The sequence below is a fragment of the Curcuma longa genome, chromosome 4, assembly GCF_044706935.1.
Source record: "Curcuma longa cultivar G26 ecotype Majalengka, Jawa Barat chromosome 4, ITB_CL_G26_1.1, whole genome shotgun sequence".
NCBI lineage: Eukaryota > Viridiplantae > Streptophyta > Magnoliopsida > Zingiberales > Zingiberaceae > Curcuma > Curcuma longa.
The window spans coordinates 12,199,607-12,223,600 of NC_133864.1; the positions used below are offsets into that span (position 1 = coordinate 12,199,607).

A 23,994-nucleotide genomic window follows, 5' to 3' on the forward strand; every position below is an offset into this window, starting at 1 on the left:
AAATGATTAATTAATTTCCATATTGTTAGTTGATTCCTTTCTCTGCGAGAAACTCTATATATAATTGAACCCCTAGCTTCTCTCCTATAGCCCAAGAAAATATATATATAAAGTGGTGAGGTGAAACATCAGTGAAGGAGAAAAAGGGACGTCTGCAAGTATACCATTCCCTCTTCATTTATTCATCTCTAAAATATGCAAGGGTTATGTATGTCCATGTAAACACCACAAACTCAATACGTGTGGGTGGCTAGTCAGGTGTGACTCCCATGTCAACCAAAGGAGCAGATTCAGCATAAGGTCAGAACTCTATAGGCCTCTCATTAAAGTCAGCATGCTTAACAGTCATAAACTCATATATCTCCCAATGATGCACGTGATATCTAGTTAAGTGTTTATGGTACTTAACCATCACATGCCTCATATATGTCTCCAGTTAGGTGTTGAAATAACCTAACTGTCCTGAGGCCCAAATATCTCGTAACAGTGCTCAAGACGACCAGTTAAATATCGGCAGTACCTAACTCTCTTCAGCTTCAAGCAGCTTGTAATGACATTTATGATCTTAAGTTAGGTGTTGAGAATATTTAAACTCACACCTGCAAATCTCACCCTAAGAAGGTTCTCTACAATCTCTTGGCTAAAGAGTCAACGTACAAAAGGCATAATTGGGAATCTCTTGTTTTTATTCGACAAACAAGGCACATCCATTAAATTTTATTTGATATTATTTTACTACAGAAAAATCTATTTTGAATCTCTTTTCCCTGTGCCCCTTTCATGTAATTGGGAATCTAACCAATATTGGGCATTTCCAGCCAACTTAATTAGAAATGTTCCTGGTAAAGATTCTATTTTCGTACTCGTTTATGCCAATAATTTCAAGTTAAAAATACTATCTTTGCAACTGTTGTTCTAAATCGAGAAGGGTGCCATTCTGATCGATGAGGGAAAACTCTAATACAAAGCAATCGAACACAAAAAAAAAACGAATATAATTGCTGTTACGCCTACCTCAGGTGAAGTAATGCTGCTCGCCCTCGCCCTCGTCTACTGTTCGCCCGCGGATGAGAAGAGGCCACCAAGCAGTGGCTTGCGGAGGCTGGTGCCGAGTGAGAAGAGGGAGAAAAAACTCCACCACTGCGGACTTCTGTTCGCGAACATGAAAGGGGAGGAAACCGCGTCCCTTCTTGCTTCTGCTCACAAATGGGGAAGAAGCGGCAACTTTGCTGCTCGGCAGCTGGGTCGATGAGGCGAGGCGTAAAGGAATGGATAGCTGCAGATCGTGGAGGAGAGTGGAGACCTCAGAGAAACCCTCGCGGATCGAAGAAGAAGACGAGGAGGGAGAACGAGAGATCGGGAAGGGGGCTCGGGAGAACGCTAGGGATCAGGAAGGGAGGCTCGCGGGTGGGGAAGAAGAAAGGAAGAATCGCGGCGGGGAAGAAATCGCGAGTAGGAGATGGGCGCGGTTATGAAATTAGAGATATCATTTTCATTCTCGTCTATTGTTAAACATATAAGAACGAGAATCAAATAGATTTCATTTTCATTTCTCTCTCTTAAGCCTGTCTATCAAGCACCTCTTTAAATTTTTATTAATTTTTATAGCAAATAAAAAATAGCTTAATTTTTTTTAATATTAAAAAAATAAATTTAATGAACCTAATTCGGACCAGCCTAACACGACATCCTTAGACCACGAGCTTAAACTGAACTGATGTCCGGCCCGGCCCAACCCGACCCAGTTCTTATCGAGCCTGCTGCCCAGACTGGTTTAATATGTCCGGTCAAATCAACCTCATCTGCACTTACCAAGATGCTCCACTGCTTCGTTCGCCGACATGCCGTCCTCCGCTTGTCCCGACTCCATTGCGTGCGCTTCGCCACCTCCGCTTCCTCGCCGCTTCTCGGCGGTGGTACCAATTCTGGCGATCCTCACTTCGTGGTCGAGTACCTCGTGAATTCATGCGGGTTCTCCGTCGAGGGGGCGAACAAGGCCTCCAAGCCCCTCGCTCGTCTCCAATCGACCGAGAAGCCCGACGCCGTTATTGCCTTCTTCAGATCTCAGGGCATTGATGGCGCTAACCTCAGGAAGATAATATCTTACAAGCCAAGATTCCTCTGCTGGGATGTGGAATCAAAGCTCGCCCCTAAGTTCCAATGCTTACGCGATCTGGGGTTGTCGGAATCCGACCTCGTCGATGTCATTATGATGCACCCAACCGTGATAGCCTGCAACGTCCAGCATACGCTTCTCCCCAAATTGAATATATGGGAAAGTCTCTTCGGATCAAGGGAGCTGCTCCTCAAGAATCTTAGGAAGCGCGGTTGGTTTTTCAGCAACAGCATTGAGAAGGTGGTACGTCCTAACCTGAACTTCTTGCGGGATGAGTGTGGTATTCCTCCCGAAAGGGCATCACTTGTCATCAAAATGCACCCAACCTTCATTGTACAAAATCCAGATTCGCTCCGGGCTCTGGTAGACAGAGCGGAGGGAATGGGATTTACTAGGGGCTCCCAGAATTTCCTCTGGATCCTTGACGTTCTGCTTGGGGTCAGCAGAGAGAAAGTTGAGGCTCACTTCAAGCTCATGAACAGCTTTGGGTGGTCGAAATCCGAGTTCTGTAATGCAATCGAGAAACAACCAAACTTTTTACAAGCTTCCACGGAGCTCTTGCAGAGAAAGATGGAATTTTTGGTCAAGGATATTGGGCTTGCTCCGTCCGACATTGCTATCCGGCCGAAGATTTTATCATTGGGTTTTAAAACGAGGTTAATTCCTCGGTTTCAGGTCATGAATTTACTAGAATCGGAACGGTTATGGACTTCGCAGGGCAAGCTCCATATGTTCTTCTCAATGCCGCATCCAAAATTTCAGGAGAAGTTTGTTCTCCCTTACAAAGACAAAATCCCCAAACTTCTTGACATTTTTGAGAATTGTTGTAGCTGAATCGTAGTTGGATGGTCAAAACTGCAAAGAGAACAAGGATTTAGATTGGCGTGATCTTTCACGAGTGAATGAACAGTGATGTTGAACCAATATCATAGCTTTTATATGCTTTTTGTATCCTTAAAATTGTTCATCTAGACACGAGAAGGCTGCTAAGTTTTCTAAAGTTTCATTTAACATTCTGATTGAGTTTTAGAAAGCTTGTTTCTTTTAGGAAATTGACGGCTGCACTCTATGTAAATCAATCAAGTCATTCAACCTCTTTTTCATTGTTCCAGTAGCAATGGTATTTCCCGGGACATAGCTGAGTTAGTTACGTGAAGCCGACCGTGTGGAGCAGTTAAGACAAAGGTTTCATCCTTTTTGTAGAACAATAGCTATAGTTTCTCGATTTATCCTCACAAATGGTCGTGGGGTATGGGACCGCTAAGGTGGCGGATTCCACCTTTTGCAGAACAGTAGCAATGGTGTTGTAACTCGATTCTTTCTTGTGATTTTTGTAGTTTATTCTCTTGTGAATTATGTAGCACTTCAATATTTCTTCTACCAAATCCTGAGACCTATACATCTAGCACCAACTAAATACATACATGATGAATCAGATGTACAAGTTACTAGTAGGTGATGTAACAAATAGATATGTTGCTCGATATGAAGCCTTACCTACATCCTCTTCAAGATAGCCTCAACCGTTCACGGTTGTCTTGCCCAAAACACTAAGAAGCAGCTTAGACAACCAACCCAGCGAGGCACGAACCAGGGGATGAAGACCCCTAAACTAGAAAGCAATTCTCAAGTTGATAATTTGAATAGCAAGTCATATCAGAGTAAGAACAAACTAAATAATCTCCTAGACAATTCCTGCATGTTTGTTTCAAAAAAATAAGACATACTGCAATAGCTTTTCTGGTCAATGGGGTAGAAGAGGATGGACTACTCTTGTTTGGAGTATCACGTTCCTTGAACTGAAAAAGGCACAAGACTTACCAGGGCTACACTCCAATAGAATTTCCCCTGATGTTTCACTTTTGGTGGCTTTTGTTAAGAAGCATGTGATAACAGACACATGCACAGTTCATGTGCGCTACAGTTTATTAGGAAATTAAATGAGCCAAGAAATAAAAATGCTATTCTGCCTTGCCATTCGAGAGGAACTATAGTTTATCTACTAACAAACTGTTTAATATCCACCCTTATCATCTGCTCCTGCACATTATTTGAAAGCATCAATAAAGCTTGGAGAACAATCCCTCGGGGAATAAAATCTCTCCCACCTTAAGAGACTGTTCGATAATCGTGATTTACCTCCTTTTAAATCATTATAGGACCGATATTGAAGGGTACTTGAGGTGAACGTTATCAGCTTTTACCACATCAATAAAGCTTGGGTGTGACTCTTGACTCCACACCTGCAGAAACTATTGTAGAATATTCTCTTGATTTATACAGAGGAATGGGCACTTGCATTCAATCAGAGAGATGGACAGATAAACAACACTATAGTCTTTAGTTAAATTCATTTCAGCAATCAACATAACGGAGACGATGCCAAGGGTTTGACAATGTGCAGTGTCAGAAAAGAAAAAAAAATCGTGTATGCCTTGAAGATATTGTGTTAGAACCCAGAAAAATGAGATTTCATCTCTTCTACTGAGGTCCTTGGATTTCTCTCTTTGTAGTGTTGAAACAGCACAAACCTTTGGGAGGGTTTAATGTGTTGAACACCTAAACCTCTTGACCAGTTGGCCCTTGTGTTTCTACTTTTATAATGTGTTGAATACCATGCCAGATAGTCATGCTCAAGAGCGAGTAATATAGAATTTCATTGCTCATGTTTTGCTTGCATGCATATCTGACTACTTTCAGTCACAGAAATTTGGCACTCACCATCACATAGTTTTGATCATTTCTGACTATTAGAATTTTACAAGCATTTAAAGCATTACAGAAACGAGTGTGATTCTGTAAAAAATGAAACAATAAGGATATGTGTCCTAGAAATGTGTGTATAAGTGTATGAATATAACTAACAAACAGATGTAAGATAACATGAAAATAACAGGGTGAAGAGACATAATAAATACCTTTCACAATTGATAAACATTCTGTCAAATAACCTAAAATATTCACAAACCACAAGAAAGAGCATAAACTACAAGTTATATCGAAGTAAGCGAGTCTATAATATATACTATCGCACAGAGCACTTTGAACCCCACATCATTGCTGCTGGAATAAGGAAAGAAAGGTGTAATATCTTGATCAGTATGGAATCCACCAGGTTTTGAGGTGACTCCTCTTTGGATTGCAGAAATTCATTCCTTTGACAAAATCCAAGAATTTTATTTCTGTAGACCAGACAAAAGGTTAGTATATATCTCTTAATGAATTTACATCCTGAACACGGCTGCTGATGTACCCAACAAAAAAGGAACAATTTAGATCCAAAGAAGTCAAATATCAAGGACCTGACAGTTTACAAGCTCTGCTGTCCCAAAATCCTTAGAAGCAATCACTTTCCAAAATTCAGGTTCATTCTCTGTCCAAGAAACAGAGATTTCATTCCTGGAATCACTTGAAGCACTAGATGAAGTTGAAACATTTAAGCATTTAAATTTCTGTATATCAGCCTCCAATATCACAATATGGTCGTTGGTACCTTTTGTAATAACATGGAGGGTCCCAAGAAAACCAGCAAGCAAATATGGAGATTCAGAATCAATAAAATTAAGAACTGGAACCTTCTCTATAACATCTCTCCAAACATCCTCCTGGTAATCATACATCTTTATCTTTCCATTATCCAAGTATCTAGAAGGATCCAAGGCATATAAATCTCCATTGACGACACAACCCAGCTTTGTCCCTGCCTGCTTTGTAGGCCAACCATCACCCATACCAGGAGTCATTTCTGACCAAGAATTTGTTTCTGGGTCATAAACCTCACCGCCAATATCAAAAAAGAAGGGCCAGGAATACAAGCTCTGAGGCACACATAATCTTCCCCTATACGAAGCCATTCCAGTTGCGATAGGTTTCGACATGTCAGCTAATAAAACATTAGGGAATACTTGAGCTTGCAAAAAAGGCATGCCTGGCAACTCAGTCCAAAGACCTGTTACAGGATCAAAGACTTCAGTTGTTTGTAAAGGAGTTAAGCCATTTCTGCCCCTGATAACCCCTCCTGCAACATAGAGTTTGCTGTTTAACAGGCCTGTCTTACAAAAAGCTCTAGCACTAGTCATGGAACTAACTTCCTGCCATAAGTTAAGGCACGGATCATATTTCCAGACACAATTGATCGCAGAGTCTTGAGAAAATCCCCCTAACACATAGAGGCAACCATTGACACTACCAACAGCACAACCACAAAAGGGCATTTGATCCAAGCTATCCCTCTGTCCAAGCCAACTCCTTATGATACCAGCAAGTTTGATGCTAGACCACACTGCACTCGACATTTTAAGTCCAAGTAACCCCCTCTTTGATTCCTTACTGACAATATGTGGCATTGGAGGCAACCGTTGCCACCTACTCAAACGAGGGTCCAATGCGTGCCAAGAAAACATGCCTGCTTCAGCCTTTGTCATCACATATAACCATTCTTCAGTCACCCCCAGTTCTCTCCTTGTCTGAAAAAGCTCATCGCTCATGATTGCTACCTTCCAACTCCGTGAAACCATTTTAGCATTCAGGTAGTAAATTCTAGGCAATCTTGCAAGTATTTGCATCGAGATTTCATCTGGAAGACTAACAAACAGCCTTGGCTTGTCATCGAAACAGCACATCCTCATCCTCTTGTTTGAATCACCATTGGATGTGCTGCAACTCTCAGCTACTGAAATAGACTTGCTGGCAAACACACTTGAGAGATTCCCCATCAAGACCCTCTTAAAATCTCATCAATCTTGGAGGAAGAATAGGAAGCCTACAACAAAATCTTACAATTATTCAATCCCTAGTTTGGCAAAAGCAAGCAACCAAAATTAGTACACAACAACAAGATTCAATAAAGATAGACTAGCTAGAGCGGAAGCGATCCCAAATCAAACAATTTCCCTCAAACTGATACCCTCTCTTGAACTATCAAAAAGAAGAGAAAGTCCAAAACAATCTACCTATAGTGAAACCTAACAACCCTAATCCCCAAGCACTCCTGCATACAAAGGGCATGGGTTCATAATTGAAGCGAAATTGAAAAGGTACCGTATCTTGTAGAAACACCGAACCAGAGTGTCAAAAAATTGGGGAAAAAAACATGAACAAAGGCATGGAAACAAATCAAGAAACGATCTACCTATTTCTTGAGAGATGAGGAAGGAATGAACCTTGCTCTGCTATCCCGTTTCCTTAGTTTTTTCCCCATTTCGCTGTCTACCTTGCCGTGCGACGAAGATGAGCCGTAACCGTTTCGCTGCTCGGGTTGAACGAGCACGACTTGAGAACGTGACAATAGACGTGGCAACATCGACCTTCGAAGTTATATTGAATAGGCTGCTCTCGCTAGGCATTGCCGTGACTTAAGTCGCTGCTTCGGGATTAGCCACGAGTGACCTCATCTGTGAGTGCACTCACAGTGTTTAGGGGCTTAAGGGAGTCAAGCTGCACGTGAATCTATTCTAGTTTCGATTAAAAAAAAAATTTATTTGAGTTCATTCAATAAAACTAACAAGTTAAGTTCGACCAAATTTAAGATTTTAAACTCGAAAATATTATCGAATCGAGTTCAAACTTATTAGTATTTGATTCGTTGGCTTGCGAACATATTCTTTTAAAGGTTTACGAGCGTATTCATTAAGAGATTCACGAACGTGTATATATATATTACATGAATTATAAATATTATATATTAACAAGCCAAGCTCAAATTAAACTCATTTAACTTTTAAATGAATTATTTTCGAACTCGAACTAAACTCGTTTAACTTTAAAACGAATCATTTTTGAACCGAGTTCAAGCCGTTCACGGACTAATTTCATTACGAATCGAGTTTAAGTTTAAGAATTAAAGTTCAAATTGAATTCAAACTTAGAAAAAATAAACTGAGCTTGAGCTCGAGCCTCTTATTATTCGGCTCAGCTCGGTTCAACTACATCCTTGACAGTGTAAAATATTTATGATGGTGAACCGTATTAGGATTACTTGATATTTTTAATTTTATTTTGATGATAAATAAAAAAAATTATATGATCAAATTAATCAATTTCAAAATTTATTTATGATGATAAAAAAATTCATTTTTTATAGATGTTTGTGGCTGGGGCCATGGTGCCGCGGTAGGACATCCAGGTTGTCACTCAGGCACCCGCGATTCGATCCCCAACTACGACGTATTTGCAGGAATTTTTCTCCAAATAGGGATCGCAATCAAAGGATGCTGGGCATCTGGATTGGTCGCTACGTGCGCTTCCCGATTTATCCTGATGATCAGTTCAATTCAATTAAATTGAGTCAATACGACCAACTGGGATTATCACAAATAATAAATCCCTGATAGTGTTTAAAATATTTACGATGGTATCAGGGTTACTTTATATTTTTAAATTTATTTTAATGATAAATAAACTTTAAATTAATCAATTTCAAAATTAATAAGATAAAAAAATTCACAAATAATATACGATACAATGATAAGATGCTTTAAGTTATTAAGTATTTATAATTTTAATTTCAATTACAGATATTTTTTTAATGAAATAAAAAATTTAAAACGTTGGATAGTGGTGGACAGGGGGCTCACTCTTCTGGCGCGTAGGATTGGTGCTCTGCTAGACGGCGACGGAGCAGGCAGCCAATTAGGCAATTGCCACCAAAAACAACAGCAGCGGCGGCCCCGGTCTACGACAACCACCCGTACGCGGGGCCCTCTGATCACTTTGAGGTCCCTGCTGCAGCCTGGATGCAGCAGCAGCAGCAGCAGCAAGCAAGGCTAGTACATCTTGGCATTGCAACGTGGGTGATCGTGCATATGAATCATCATGGCGGGTGGCCGGCAGACCTCAGCGTTCAGAATGCGTAATTATAAAGCACTGAGCCTGCCATCTGCCGGATCGTCCATCGTTGTTGACGACTAGACGGAAACAAACTCGATCTGCATTGTGGCTGTGTTTGATGAGACGACCGAGCTTATCCATGTGCAATGGCGTACCATGCAAGAGCTGTGGTAGCAGAAGAGGAAGAAGAATATAGATCAGGGAAAAAATTCACTAATGGAGAGAATGTAGAGGAATCTTTGACTCGAAAATCAAACTTGGATCTGAAGAGTGTACAGCGTGACGGCTGTAAGCTGGTGCAGCAACCATTGCCTGAAGATGGAGGTGTGAAGGATGGAGCTTTTGATTGCTGGAGCTGCAGAGAGTGAGACTCGACTCGAGATTGGTTATGCAGGCATTACTGAGAGTTACAGGTTCATCATTATCAGCAACCAGTTTGTTTTGCCTAGCTATTATCTTTGACTTAAACCTTTGGACAGTGATATCCATTGACCCATCATTGATTTGACCACACCCTAAAGAGATCTTCCATGTTAACAATTCAATCCTCTCGATCTCTTATGCTGCTGTTATTTCTGTTGTAATAACGTTATAGATTGAATTGTTTGTACATATATAGCTGCATGGAGCTGTGATGTGCATGCAAATGGTACAAAATCATCATGCATCTTGGCTTTGTATGTATACTGACAAAAAAAATTTTACAATTGAGTGAACAACATGAGAGCCATGGATCATCCAATCTGGTCCAACACATTGCCACCCAAAATGCCAATTCTATGGGCAAACAACTTGATAATTTTTGCAGTGAATATATATATTGTGACATCTATGCTTGGAATTCACTACAAAATTACAAAGTCATTCTTTAACTAATTTTATCTTTTCTTTGAAAGTATATGTAAAAAAATTTGTTCTCAATATCTACTGTTTAGAAAGATGCTCTTAGAAAACATGTAAAAATAATAATATATCTACTGTTTAATGTGGTTTGCCAACTAATCATTCCAGCCTTCAGCCTTGGATTTTGGATGAACTCCAAGATCTAAACTAGGTCAAGATTCTCTTCAATCTTCATATTTGCAAATTTCTTGCTTATTTTTTTTTCTTTATCCAACTACAATACCCGATGCATGCAAATACTGATGTAAGTTAAGCTTTTATCTTTGATTCAGCAGTAAAAACGAAAGGGAAAAAAAAACAGCAGCAGAATTAGACTTGGAAACTTACGGAGAAGGCACAGTGATGCGTCAGGCGCCCCCACAGTCTTCACTTGACGAATCTTTCCCTCTGTTTGCAGCATTAATTGGACTGAACTTTAACTGAATCCTTATCTCCTTCGCTATCCTCGATCTCTCTCTCTCTAAGTTTTTGTCTTTTGACCAGTCTTTCCCAGTCCCTTCTTCTTCTCTAGCAAAAATATAAAATTCATCATCCAACAATCTCATACCATCAATTTCACAATCATTTATGAGAAAGTAAAATAAAAAATTACAATTGACCACTACAAGAGAGGGCTCAGTTTCATCAAGATTTTATCCTTGCCTACTTCAACAAGTCTATCCCTTAATAACCAACTCAATCATATTCCGAGAGCGATTTTCACAATTCCTTCTTCAACAAAAGGTAAAATCCACACCCCAACGGTCCCACACAATCAGTTCCATGATCATCTGTGAGGAAATAAATTAGAAAATTATAATTAGCCACGACGGGAGAAGATATTGCCTGACTTTGTCGAGATTCAACCCTTATCCACTTCAATAAGTCTGTCGTATCGTAATCAATTCAACTATGCAACTTTCACAGTCCCTTTAGCAAAAGATGGAATCCGTCACTTTAGCGGCCCCACACAGTCGGTCCCACGACAATCTGTGAAGAGGTAAATCGAGAAGCGTTGGCCACAACGGAGGATGACATTGTCTCAGTTTCGCTGAGATTTGATTCTTGCCCAACTCTGCTCCAAACTTTCGCAATCCCTTCATCATTTCAGTAAAAGGTGGAATCCACCACCCCAGTAGTTCTACACGATCGGTCTCACAACCATCTATGATGAGGTAAGTCGAGAAATTATAATTGACCACGACGGAGGAGAATATTACCTCGACTTCATCGAGATTCAATTTTTATCCACTTCAATAAGTCTACTCTATCATAACCAACTTAACTATGGACTTTCGCAATCTCTTCTGTAAAAGGTGGAATCCGCCACCTTAGCGGCCCCACACGGTCGCCCCATGACCATTTGTGAGGAGGTAAATCGAGAAATTGTAGTTGGTCACGACAGGAGAGATTGTCTGGCTTCGGGTATTGCTCTGTAATTCTGTTGTGTCGTAACCAACTCACCTAAGAGTAAACTTTCGCAAGTCTCTTCCAAATCACATATGGCAAGTTCATTCATCTATTGCAACTGTTTAATTTTGTCTCCTCTTTCCTTCTTTCCTCCCTTTGTTTTCCTGTCCAATAAACAGGTTTGAAAAGCATGCATGCACTTACTTTACACAAATTACACTTCTCCCAAGCACGCTGTTTCACGTTCCATACACTACAGTGTTCCACTGGACATGCTTAGGCCATCATAATTGCCATTATTTGAACTCATTCCTTTGGCCTCAGAGAAACGTCGACCTTTCCACTGCCTACTGCAGACTGCAGTGTGGTATTTGTCAGCAGAGCTTTTATCCATAAAGATTTAAATCAGTATTCGATAAAATTAATTATCTCATCTTCAAAACTCTTTAACATTTGTTCTTTCCACCTCAGTAACCTGCCAAACTTAAAAGTTCGGCAGGAACACCAGAAGCTTTCTTTCCTTCTCTTAAAGTTCCACTCCTTTTGGTCTCCTCTGTTTCGGCTTCCGTCAGTCTCTTCCTCTCCCCCTCGCTCATGAAGGCCCGCGGATTTCTTTGCCGGTCACAGGCCTCGACGGCGGTTTGCATCCCCGGCGATCCCCTGCTGATGATACTACCGCGCGGGCCGGACAGGGCGCTCGTCGACTTAAAGTATTCCCGTCTTGTCGACTCTCGGAGACTCAGCTCTGGCAGCCGGAGTCGGGCAGTCACCCTCCCGATGGTCACAAAGAAGCCAAGATCCGACTCACGGCTACGGCCCGCCGCCGCCGCCGCTGCTACAACCAATGGCCAAGTCTTGCAAGTGAGTAGCCAAAAAAAACTTGTAATAAAGAAAATCTAATCCTCTTTGTTGATATTCTCACCTGTTTTCTACTGTTCAATCAACTTGCACCATAAAGGTGGTGGTCATGAGAGTTTCAATCCATTGCCAAGGATGTGCAGGAAAAGTGAGGAAACATCTCTCCAAAATGGAAGGTAAATGCTAAAGGGCTTGTCTCCATTGCCATGTTGATACATATCTCATTAAATCGCATAATTTATTCTTTTTAAGAATCTGAAAATTTCTGACAAATGATAAATCTGATAGGTGTGACATCCTTCAGCATAGATCTGGAATCCAAGAGGGTAACAGTGATGGGGCATGTGTCCCCTGTGGGGGTCCTGGAGAGCATATCAAAGGTGAAAAGGGCCGAGTTCTGGCCATGCTCATGAATTCAACTCAACACAAGAACTTTTGAGCATCAGTCTCAAAAGTGCAAGAACTTTTGAGCATCATAAGACAGATCATGCTTTTTCTTCTGCGTGTCAGCGTCTCCTTTATGTTCTAATATTATAAGTATTTTTATTACGACTAGTCTTTAATATGCTACGAGTCCAAGGGCTTCTAATCCTCTCATTTCCTGTATATTACTGATCTGAAACTGTCTTAATTCCTTCCTTTGTTTGGTCTTGTATGTGCTGTGAGATTATTATGTTTAAAGCTATAAAGTTGGAAGGACCACTGTCTTGTTTCAGGACCACTTTGCTAACAGATCCATATCAAACAAGGGACTTGGATCAAACAAGGGACCTCTGTTGAAGGGGATTAATTACTACAATATTGACAATCATAGTGGTTAAGTACTCAAGAGTTTCTAAATTGAACATCAAGCTCTGAGTTTGAACATCATCTGCGAGTACATATTCTAAATTGAAGTTATGATATGGGTATTGCCTTATTCGATGGTCGCTTAAAACAATGTCTCCCTCGAAGTTTAAGTTAAAAAAAAAAACAGAATTGCGAAAAGAGATGCGAGGTAGATGATGGAATGAAATTTTGTAATCCTTCTAAGTAGCCTTTAAACTCAAACAGTTTGTTTCATCAGCGGCCTCCAGCTTTCCTAGCAGGAGGAGGAGGAGCTAACTCTTCATCATCAGATTGGACATCACCATACTGCCAAATGTTCAGTCTTTCCTTTTTTGCTTTCACTTGGAATTCTTCCAAGGTATCGAGTGCTGTCTTTCTTTCCCTGGTGTCCCATTTCTTCTTTCTTTCTAACTTGGCAAGCCCTTCCTGCATTGATTTAGTTTAAGAAATCAGAATCCCAAAAGTAGAGCTAAAATATGCAAAATTCCATCACAACTTCACCAACCATGTACAAAATTATTGTATTTTATACAGGCAAGAATCCACCAATGGATAATAATTTCATGTTTACAATAGGACTTCAGGGCAAATGAAGAAGACTGTAGGTGTGCCTGGTTTGTGGAAGCTTTTCCCTTTTTTTTCTTTTTGATTTTGGTTTTGGTTTTCAGAAATTAAGAACTTGAAAATTGAAAAGACAAATGGCATTTGCCACCAATGTTGAGCTTCTTCATATAATCAAAGTAACAGACTTAATGAAACTGACAGACTTAAGCAACTTTGGCTAAAAAACGAAAGACTTAAAGTAATTTGAAAATAAAGATGTGCTATAACCTGAAGCATGGCAGCATTTATGCTGAGTTCCCCTTCAGTGTCAACGAGTGTCACCATCAAGACAATTCCGCTTCCAGGTCCTTTTGACTTCCCTCCAGAGGTATCTTGTTCTTCTATCATAGCTCTGAATTCTTTTGAATTGTTCAAAGTCAACTCACTTAAATACTCTGCAGCTTCTTGACCAAAATCATCTTCCAAATTAGGTACTTTTATGTATGCAAGACTACAAAGCTGTGCTAAGCCAGGAGCTGCTGATACTGAGGGATCGAGAGGTCGTAAGCGGCTGTATGGAAGAAATTCTCGGTTTCCATAATCAATGTAGAAAACTTCAAATTTGTCATTGGGTGATTCCACAGCTCCACGTGGTCCACTTACAATCTAGATATGTGCCAAACAATTGGAATAAATGAATGTTCTTGAGTATATAAGAGCTGAAATATGAAATATCAATTCTAATTAAACAAACTTTAATGACATATTCAAACAGGCCCAGATGCATTCTTCTGAAAAAAATGTAGAGATGTCCATTTAGTTCAAATCAAACAATATCAAACCAAATTAGACAAATTAAAATTGTCTATATCAATTTTTTTAGAAATCAAACCAAACCAAATAAGCATGTAAACTAAATTGAAATCAAACTGACAATGTCAGTTCAATTTGGTTCAACCCGAGTTGAACTAAATTTGCATATATTCAAATATAATTCTGTTATTGCAAATTTTCAAACTGAAATCAAATGAAATTTTGTGTTGGACTGAACCTATTTGGTCAAGAAACCAAACTAAACCAAAATTTTAGTTCAGTTCAGTTTAGTTTTTCAACTTGAACCAAATTATGGGCACCTCCCCTAATAAAAGGCTTAAATTATGGGATAAAAGGCTTAAGTTTGATTTTTGAAGCACCAGTATGATAGGCCATAGAGAAGGACATTTCTTTATATAGTAGAGCTAAAGAATACTCAGGGAGTATGTACCAAGGAGAAACTGATTAATCCTAGATGGCATATGTTTTGTTTTTCCATTTACACTCAGAGGTAAATGTCAGCCTGCAAACTACAAGGTATTCAAGAACCTACACTACACTCTAGACAGTAATGGCAAGAGGAAAGGATAAACCTCTCTAATCAGTTATTTGCGATAAAATTACTCCCCAACCCCCAGAGGGAAAGCTAGACGCATAATTACACTGTAGCTATCTAACTCAGTACCTTGCATAAATGACTGCTGGATTGGGAATGAAACAAGCAACCTCCACTGGATCCAAAAGATACAGGAACCTATAAACAAATCCTTTGAGGCACTACAATCTCGCACACGCGTGCGCGCGCACACACATAATTACTGCAGAAAGGATCAGTTACCACAATGTCTGCTGCCTAATTTTATGTTGGGCATCATGAATTTTTCTAGCAGATTTTCCATTAGAAAATTAATTTGGAGAGAGTTACTTGGACAATTCCCCACGAAGTTTTAGAGATGGTTTCGTTTTTCTCATCAATTAGTGCAAGCTAAGCTGATTGACGAACACTCTATTTTGAACTGAAGTTATCCTATTTCAGTGGTCACCTGGACTCCATTTTGACCTATATAGATCAGATATTTGGTGATTTGCTAATGTAATTTAATGAACCGACTTTAGTAACAGTGATAAATGTAGTTTGAAAAAGGAAAAAAATAAAGGTTGTCACCCTTTAAAATAGATCCTCACTTAGAAACGAACTAAAAAGCCACATAGCAATGGGTCCAGATAGAGGCAAGTGGAATTTAAACCATACCATGGCTCTGTTCCAAGAATTATCCATGCTGAACTGAGCTAGGACTATGTCGCCCTTTGCAGGATTAAAAGAACCAATTACTGGAGCTTCCTTAATGTTTAGTGCAGCAAGTTGCTGCTGAATGGCAGTCACCTTCTGATCACCAACTGTTTGGACATAGAATTTTCCACCTCCAAGGACTTCAGTAACTACCACCTGAGGTTATCAATAATAATGAGCATTCTATTTAATAAATCAATTAAGAATATCAAATTACTTTAGTGTGGAACACCTTCAGCACTTCTTTATGTTTTGCTTCAGCAGAGCGGGAACTGAAAACTTCTTGTCCTTCAACATATTTCTCCCAAATCTGCAAAGAAAAGCAAGCACATATGAGTCCTCCAGGAAGAAGGATCAACAATTGAATAGGAAAAAGATTAAACTACCTTCAGCTTCTGGCGCTTTGCAGACTCCTCAGCCTGAGCCAAGAGGTGAGCATCTGGTATCTTGTCTGAACTAAATGAAGTTTGAAGTCTTGCTAAACCAGCTTCCAAAAGGGAAACAGCCACATTGGTCCTAGAGTACCACAGAGAACCTAAAAACGTCCCAGTCCTATCAACTGTTTCAACCTCAATCTATCCAGCATCACAATCACATTAATTGATGTTAATGGAAATGTTTGCATTCAAACAAAACTAAATCAACCATTGTTACCTCAACATCACGCTGCAATATTTTCCTTCTCATTAAAGCAATAGCATCCTCAGAAAAAGGCTCCTCTCGACCAGGACAGCGAACGCCAGAAAATGAGAAGGCAATAGTGCATGTTTCCCTAGGAATCAATAACTTAAAACGATGACCACTGAGGACATACTCAACGACAGCAGTGTGCCTTTTGGTCCTTTGCAGAAAAGGCAAAAAATCTCGAGTTTTTTTCGCAGATGCCTGTGAAGATAACATTTTTTTAACTACAATGTGATGGCAAAGTTATACACACAAATGGACAAGATGTGGTTAAACTACTGACTGTAGTCAAATCAGTTATGTGCATCACTGGAGAGTCTTTGGAAGAATGAATCCCCTTCCTTGAATTAACTGCACGTGATTCAGCAGCCAGCAAGGCATCATAATAATTTGACCTTTCTTCAAAATCTCGATGTCTGACAACAGTGGCAAAACCACGAGAAACAACCATCTCAGCAACATTCATTCCGACTTGATTAGTTGAGGGAGAAGTGGTATCATCAGCTTCACTCTTCACGAGCAAGACTGACCCAAAATCCATTACTCTAGAATCAGCTGAATTAGACATTGCTGCATTGGTTCCATCAGCTGAACCTACCTTCCTAGAGTATTCCATTGACACATTTACCTGACAAGACATGAATTATGGGATAACTACCATTATAACTTTAATCATATCAATAAAAAATTTCATACTTGATTGCCAATGAGACGAGTACGCAAGAATTCCTTGGCTTCACGGGCATAGGGTGCTGGTTTCTCATCTCTTCTTGGATTCCCCATCTTAGGTGCTCTAATACTTGAGAGATTGACTCTACGCTCAGCTAATGGGCTACCATATGGAACAGCATCATCAGCAACAATAATGCAGTCACCGCTCACAACCTCTACAACCTAAAAATAATCAAAAAAATAATTAGTTCAAATATAGCAATAAGAGAAGCTAGGAAATCAATTCAACTATGCCTAGAAGAAACACATACTTTTCCAGTGAAATTTTGATCATGAATTGCCTTTGAATTTGAAGCTGGAGGAACATAGTTAGTCCAGATTCTTAGCCGTTCCTTCTTTGCTTGCAACTCAGCAGCCTTTAGTTTATGTTTTGCTTCATTCTCCATCATGTTTGCACTCCATTCCACATACTTAGCAAAGCCCTATGGAGAAGGAACACCCATTTTCATACATAAATATGTCTCAAAAAAATCACAAAAATAGATGTCCTGGAACATCCTATTCTAAGTGTAGATGTACAACTGCATATTCAATGGAACATCCTATTCAAGTGTAAATGTACAACTGCATATTCATCGAACTCATGCTCAGATCAGCTACCACAACAAAGTGACATACAAGGACAAAGATGGAAACAAGATGAACAAAGAAAATTTTATCAGGGTATCTTTTCTGTGAACCTTGGACAATTTACTTCAAAATTAAATCTCCACAACCTTTTTTAACTTTAAAACAGCTAGAAAAATCTCCACAAGAGTATTGTGTTTATGTCTGGGTGTTTGGGGTTGGAAGTATGGAAAAAGTGCCACAGATTTAGTGATGGCGGATTTGTGCAAAGGGGATGATAAGGAGGAAACAACATAGGGAAAGAGGATATCCGTGCCTTGGTGGATCAACAGTTGAGGCACAGTAACTATGAGGGATAAGGTACAAATGATGGAAGGATAATTAGAGTCCCTGCTACATTTGATGTTGAAAAAGGCGACCAAGTGCCTCAATCGGTGAATCTCATGCTGAGGGTGTGTGTCTCATTCAGTGAATTCTGTGCTCTTTCTAATCATCATGCAGGAGTGCCAGCATGGCCTTGATACCATTTGAGCAAAGCATGGTTGCGTGCCTTGATCTACAATTTTGAGAAGATAAAAAAGAAGGAAAGTAACTCATAGAGATACCATAGAGTACTTTAATTCCTAACTCATAGCATAATGCCTTACAACCACCTCATGTAATGGTTTTTTCTCCTATGATAAAAGGAATAATGATAGCATATTAACTTATTAATAGATTCATCCTATCTTTATTACAAAAAAAATTTACATCAAGAAAAAACTAAATGTAGGCTTTTGCACCCAAGATAAAAGCAACAAGAATCCAATATTGACTTAGTTAATAAATTCATTTTTTATTGCAATAAATAAAATATTAAAGATGCAAGTCTAAATCTTGAATACAAATTAAGAAAGTGGGAATTATAGCTTCACTCTCTTATTGTGTCCTTAAAGCATGTCCATTTGTAATTGCAAGCTACAAGTTGACACAGCCACATTCAACATTAAGCACTCATATAATTGAAAATGGTTTACATAATATCTAAGAAACACAATCTCCGCTACTGAAACTCACTTTTTGATAAACAGAAAAAACAAACTCACTCAATAGTCAATATAACGTGATAGTATTGTTGCACCAGATTTGTATCTTTTGCAACACAGATATTCCTTTTTTTATTTTTGCTAATGATGTGATGGGGACATTATACTATTATACAGGAGTGATTAGATCTAGTTCCAAGAGAAGATGAAAGGAGAGAAAATACATTGAAATGATATGGGCATGTTCAAATATGACCAATAGTTTCTATAAATTGAGGAGTTGAAGACTAGAGTGGAATGTGTAAGGGATAGAGTGTGTATGTAGAGTGACATGAAAGAACTTTAGTTAATATAATAAAGGATGATTTAGTTGATTTGAATATTACATAGAACTCAATGGAAGTAACTGAGCCCAAATAGTTGCGACCACAATGCTTGAATGATGATGTTGATCTAATGGGAGAATTGCATTGTGTGGTGCTGTTACGAAGCAATAAAATAAAAGCCCATATTCATATGATGAAAGTCAAAGGCAAAAACCTAAAAGCAAGTAGGTGAGAGGTAGAGATTACACATTGTACAAACTGTAATTCATTCAAATCCTATCATATGGTAGGGTGGGTTAGTGAATAAATTTATCAGGTTAATGGAATTTCCCCTTTGGGGAAGCATTTTATTTTTGCAAGAGGAGTTTTCCCTCTCCTGTGGAGCCCTTCCCTCTTTCTTGACTAACCTACTTAATCGGCAATGCTCCCTTTTACAAGACTTGCAGAGGAATACACTTGATAACCTGAAATGATTTATTAGGAAATGGAAATACCCGTACCAATATTCAATATGTAAATTTTTTAGAATACAAGCATGGTAATTGTGTATACTTATCACAAGCTGAGAAACATTACCTGTATTTGTTATTTATCAATTGAGTGCTCATTTTCTTCTTATCTTCTTTACATTCGTTCACAACTTTTCTATCCAAAATATTGACTAATAAAATTTGATTTCTCTTAATTTCCATTTTATGTTATCTTCAGTCAAATAAAACATTTAGGTCACATCTAGGGTTTGTTAAATACTTCCTGCAAATATAACCATAGAAACTCATATAGCCTTAATGCCATAATCTAAATTCATATCTGACGATTCATAGCTAGATAGGGAATCAGATTCCTCAAGAATCATTCCAATTTTCATTCATAATATAACTACAAAAGAAAAACTAAACCTCATATTCAGATTTCGTTTAAGCTCTGATATGAAGCAATTCAATGTTTGCTATACAACTATGTAAGCCTACATACATTCTGGACAAGCTCCACGGCAAGATCTTTTGCAGTATCACCATCTGGATAATAAACTGAGCCAATTAGATTGCTGAATTTATCTACACCTTCAAGTACAATTCTCACCTGCATTGTTTGAAGGTTTAGGTTAAAAACTAAACCAAATATGGAACTTCATATTCTGAGATTGAAAGGAATATACTTCTCTGTTTAAAACACGAGTTTCAGTAAAATGCTTTGCTTCTCTCCCAAATGGATCTGGTGCGACTTCAGCAAGTGATGGAGAAGAAGCTGCAAGCCTCTGCGCAGATGTTAGTGGCTGCTGAGTTTCACCAGCAATTTCTTCATTTGTTTCATTAGCTATGATAGAATTCTCAGGAATTGCATCATTAACAGCAGGCCTTCTTCCCATTGAAGGAGCCTATGTTGTAAGACATTTTTTGTTACATAAAGTGAAAGGGTAATATACACTTACTTCTGCCACAATTTCATTTGAAGTAAGCATACCTGGATTCCCGCAACAAAAACTTGCACAAACTGGAATTCAGGAAGGAGGTAGACACGGATAGTGCTTCCATCGCGAACCTGCTCAACAATTCCATGCATAGGTTTGCCCTTGTTTGCCGTGAGTAATCCCATTGCATCCAAATTACTAGGATCGCCAATGGCTGAAGGTGGTAGAGTTCTTACAGCTAACTCTGAAGCACCAGGTTCCTAAAAGATATAGCCATAAAAATATCATTCTTCCAGCCTTTTATGTATCATGGTAATGTTCTATCCATTTTCTTTGCAATTATCAGGCTTCTACAATTAGCTAAGTTTCAAAGACAACCTAATGCTAATGGTTTAAACTTTTGCAATTACCATGCATCAGGGACACTCATTCTTGCCCTATAGTTTCATACCTTTGTTACCTTTGCAATCTGTTTTGATCACAACAATCTATTGCTAACGTTGACCAAGCCTTGTTATGGAAGGTAATAATGTAATTGCTCAAATGGGAAAATGGATTGAATAAAATCTTCACGATTAAAACTTCAAAGCATTCAATGGAGAAAAAGGAACAAAAAATAATGGATTACTGATAGAAAAGGAGAAAAGGGAGTGGATTTGTATTTTAATAAGAAAAACTTTTGATATATGTGCTTGATCTTGGGAAAAATCTAGACAAAAAAAGACTACTAAAATCTCTTAGACAAATATACCGGCTTAGACTTAATTAAGCGATGAATCATACAAGTCTATTATATATAGGCTAGTTTCTGAAATTGGCACTTATTAGTCAATCAGCCAACTACATGATCATTCAACAGAACCCAACATAGTTCAAGAGTTGATCAAACATTGAAAACTAGCAATTACATACTTATAACATTAATCACAAATTGTTTCAAATGGCTAATTTGGCATCAAATGGCAATTTCATCTTTCCTTTGAATATGACCCCAACTTGCCTCCTAGAAATTGTGTTTCTAATTGAGCTTTGGACCTATTTGTCATTTCTTAAACATTTCTAAAACTATTAATATTTGTCTTGTTCAAATATAGCATAAAAAAATAGCCATATTGCAAAATTATTGAATCCTAACCTAGACTATAAAGAAATTTCAACTTGCCATAGATAGGATGCATCAAGCAGCCATTAATGACAATAAGAAGCACATATAATAAACAACATTCATCCTTTGTATATTGAAAACAAAACATATAAAGCTGCTTAATCCAAATTACATAGAACTTCACCTTGCACAGGAAAAAGATTTTCAGAAAATCAGTAACATGCATTAGAAAAAGAGTGCTAACCTTTGTCCAGCGTCCTACACCTTGTTGTTTGGCTTGCTCTTCTAAACTTTGTAGATCTGCCAGGTATGGACTTACTTCCCCTTTTTGTTGGCCCTGCTCCCTTACCTAATGGTGAATAAAACATCGATCAAATATCACCATTGAAATGTTTTTTTCCTTTTTTAATTTAATCAATGAATACCCAGAAATTATTCTTACTTTGGCCCATCCTTTAGAAACAACTTCAAATGCTACATTCTTATCTCCCATGAAAACAGTACCAAATTCTCTTCCAATTGAAGGAACAGTGTAATCCACCCTGAACATCACATCCTAAAGAATCAAGATTGTTAGAAGGCCTGACCAAGACAAAGGTGTACAAACATTCAAACTCATGAATAAACATAAGAACCTTCCCAATGCAATATTTTCTCAAAAATTCCCTGCTCTCCCATGCGAATGGTTCATCAACACCTCCTCGACGGGCCTAATTAATACACAGCCACAAAATATTTCATCAAGTAGAATTCATAGTGCACATGACCAATAACATTTTTTAAGCAAAATGAATTTTTATAGCATTAGCGAGAAAAAAAGTTTAGAAAAATATGAAGATCAGACATGATATCAACACAGGGCACTCCATCAAATAAATTCCTAAACATGGCACATTTTAATGCAAGTTTTCTGAGTAGCAAATATTGAAGGACAAAAGTGATTGAAACTAAGATTTATGCAACTGCTAAATCCAAAGAGTATCAGAGCCAAGCAAATCATGGTTACCAGTCTAGGGGCTATCAGAGAAGACAAGGTGATGGTCTTTTCAGGAGGGATGTCTGCTTTTGCGCTTCCCATTATAACCAGACAGTCCCCAGAGGGAACAGCCTTGACTTTCCCTCTTAACCATCCTGTTGACAAAGCTGTCGACGCCATGCCGATAGATAAGGCCTAGAATGAGTATAAGAAATGTCACGTTAAGCAAAGTGATTGTGTAACCAAGATAACAAGTCACCAATTTATTGGTAAAATGCACGCCTTGCTTCAGTGTTCAAATTTTTGCTAATTGTAGGCCATTGCGAGGAGACATAAAACAATTTCAGTTCTCACAAAAAAAAAAAAAAAAAAGAAGAAAAGGCAGATAAACAAACAGAAAAAACTGATAAAAAATTCAGAAATGTCAAGTGAGAAGATCATGGTGCGCGGTTTAAGCAACTGAGCAAATTACTCACCTCAAGCAGATCCCTTGCTTGTTTATTCAACTACAGCACGATGACAAAGTTATAAGCTTAGAAAACAACCGAAAATAAAATTCTTTTATCATTAACACTGCATGAGAGGCCGAAACATGCACAAAGATATGATCTTTTACAGATCTCGGAGACGTCAATAGCACAACAATCAATCTGACAAAACAATTGTGTTAGATCACCGTCACCATCACCATGGGACGAAAAGCAGATCCAAAAATCCAATAATCCGAGACCGAATCTGATCATGACATCATCCGTCAAAACGAACAATTTTCGCCATCAAAATTGAAAGAAGCGTCCTTGTCTCATAAAGAAGTTGGATCTAGCAATGGATCTGCGAAGGAAAGGCCTACCTTGACCGATCGACACGTATAGGAATAGCCCGATCGAAGCTGGACTCCCTCTGCAACACGCTACTTCACGCTTGCAACGCCAACTTCGACGCGAGGGGAAGGACTCGCTGGGAACTCCGCCGCTACGATCGAGCAGATGGCGACGAGTCGCGTAAATTTGGATAAATACCAGCTTCCGTATCTGAATTACATAATCATACCTTGAAAATGAGAAATGCCATTTTGCCCCAGAGTTTCGAGACTCTTTGCATTTTACGAGCCAGAATTTGCATAAATTATCTTTAGCCCTCAAACTTTTTGAAATCCACTTGACGTTGTCCCACTTAGTGGAGCGGGGTAGGTTTTAGAAAGATTTTTCTCCCTTCTACATTTCAGTAAAATATAAAAATTAATATTATTTACAAAATCCATTGTTAACTATGTTTATGCAGGCCAAATAACCTCGATAATAAGAATTTAAATAATTTTTTTAAAAAATAAATTTATTAAAATATGCATTTTGTAATTAAGATTGACTAAAAGAAGCCTCTATAATTATTTTTATCAAAAAGAATTATTTTTCTCAAAAATTCCCTTATAGTGCTCCAGATTTATCATCAGAATAATGTCTACTAAATATAATAAAATATTGATATTTTATTTTGAATTTCCCCATTCCCCTCCTTGACAAAGCCAATAATCAAAAAATTAAATGAACAGTTTGTTTATTAAACAAAAAATTGAATACAAATTTCTTCTAAATATATCTT

At 38.5% G+C, this 23,994-nt stretch overlaps 4 protein-coding genes across 8 annotated transcripts; 2 read left to right on the forward strand and 2 right to left on the reverse strand.

Moving 5' to 3' along the window:
- Positions 1 to 1,816: 1,816 nt before the first annotated feature.
- LOC141827622 (transcription termination factor MTERF8, chloroplastic-like) lies at positions 1,817 to 3,222 on the forward strand. Its single transcript, XM_074714912.1, has one exon. The coding sequence runs from the start codon at positions 1,817 to 1,819 to the stop codon at positions 2,948 to 2,950; it is 1,134 nt and encodes a 377-aa protein (XP_074571013.1). The 3' UTR covers positions 2,951 to 3,222.
- Positions 3,223 to 5,006: 1,784 nt separating this feature from the next.
- LOC141825978 (F-box/kelch-repeat protein At1g22040-like) lies at positions 5,007 to 7,390 on the reverse strand. Of its 3 annotated transcripts, none has more exons than XM_074713245.1 (2): positions 7,279 to 7,390; positions 5,007 to 6,878 (listed from the first exon to the last, which is right to left on the reverse strand). In XM_074713245.1, the coding sequence occupies exon 2, from the start codon at positions 6,829 to 6,831 to the stop codon at positions 5,404 to 5,406; it is 1,428 nt and encodes a 475-aa protein (XP_074569346.1). In that variant the 5' UTR covers positions 6,832 to 6,878; positions 7,279 to 7,390; the 3' UTR covers positions 5,007 to 5,403. The 3 variants fall into 3 exon arrangements, with proteins under 3 accessions (XP_074569346.1, XP_074569344.1, XP_074569345.1); XM_074713243.1 differs by having other exon boundaries at positions 7,248 to 7,390; XM_074713244.1 differs by having other exon boundaries at positions 5,007 to 6,908; positions 7,248 to 7,390.
- A 4,440-nt stretch (positions 7,391 to 11,830) lies between these two features.
- LOC141825972 (uncharacterized) lies at positions 11,831 to 12,513 on the forward strand. Its single transcript, XM_074713235.1, has 3 exons — positions 11,831 to 12,097; positions 12,195 to 12,270; positions 12,383 to 12,513. The coding sequence occupies exons 1-3, from the start codon at positions 11,831 to 11,833 to the stop codon at positions 12,505 to 12,507; spliced, it is 468 nt and encodes a 155-aa protein (XP_074569336.1). The 3' UTR covers positions 12,508 to 12,513.
- A 392-nt stretch (positions 12,514 to 12,905) lies between these two features.
- Positions 12,906 to 23,365, reverse strand: LOC141826315 (ribonuclease TUDOR 1-like). Of its 3 annotated transcripts, none has more exons than XM_074713557.1 (17): positions 23,246 to 23,365; positions 22,426 to 22,590; positions 22,055 to 22,129; positions 21,862 to 21,975; positions 21,664 to 21,768; positions 20,368 to 20,574; positions 20,063 to 20,281; positions 19,879 to 19,986; positions 17,237 to 17,407; positions 16,950 to 17,147; positions 16,537 to 16,881; positions 16,224 to 16,454; positions 15,956 to 16,144; positions 15,802 to 15,879; positions 15,531 to 15,725; positions 13,754 to 14,131; positions 12,906 to 13,348 (listed from the first exon to the last, which is right to left on the reverse strand). In XM_074713557.1, exons 2-17 carry the CDS (start codon positions 22,573 to 22,575, stop codon positions 13,157 to 13,159), a joined length of 2,955 nt encoding a protein of 984 aa, XP_074569658.1. In that variant the 5' UTR covers positions 22,576 to 22,590; positions 23,246 to 23,365; the 3' UTR covers positions 12,906 to 13,156. The 3 variants fall into 3 exon arrangements, with proteins under 3 accessions (XP_074569658.1, XP_074569659.1, XP_074569657.1); XM_074713558.1 differs by lacking the exon at positions 23,246 to 23,365 and adding an exon at positions 22,872 to 23,176; XM_074713556.1 differs by lacking the exon at positions 23,246 to 23,365 and adding an exon at positions 23,072 to 23,173.
- Positions 23,366 to 23,994: the final 629 nt, after the last annotated feature.

What these genes read in the sequence shown, in the direction of transcription:
- LOC141827622 (XM_074714912.1), top strand. Translation starts at nt 1,817, where the DNA reads ATGCTCCACTGCTTCGTTCGCCGACATGCCGTCCTCCGCTTGTCCCGA.
- LOC141825978 (XM_074713245.1), bottom strand. Translation starts at nt 6,831, where the DNA reads ATGGGGAATCTCTCAAGTGTGTTTGCCAGCAAGTCTATTTCAGTAGCT.
- LOC141825972 (XM_074713235.1), top strand. Translation starts at nt 11,831, where the DNA reads ATGAAGGCCCGCGGATTTCTTTGCCGGTCACAGGCCTCGACGGCGGTT. An exon ending in CCAATGGCCAAGTCTTGCAA is followed by an intron (nt 12,098 to 12,194) that starts GTGAGTAGCCAA and finishes TGCACCATAAAG; the next exon opens with GTGGTGGTCATGAGAGTTTC. An exon ending in ACATCTCTCCAAAATGGAAG is followed by an intron (nt 12,271 to 12,382) that starts GTAAATGCTAAA and finishes TAAATCTGATAG; the next exon opens with GTGTGACATCCTTCAGCATA.
- LOC141826315 (XM_074713556.1), bottom strand. An exon ending in GTGTAGGACGCTGGACAAAG is followed by an intron (nt 20,575 to 21,663) that starts GTTAGCACTCTT and finishes TATATCTTTTAG; the next exon opens with GAACCTGGTGCTTCAGAGTT. An exon ending in ATCAAAATTTCACTGGAAAA is followed by an intron (nt 17,148 to 17,236) that starts GTATGTGTTTCT and finishes GATTATTTTTAG; the next exon opens with GTTGTAGAGGTTGTGAGCGG.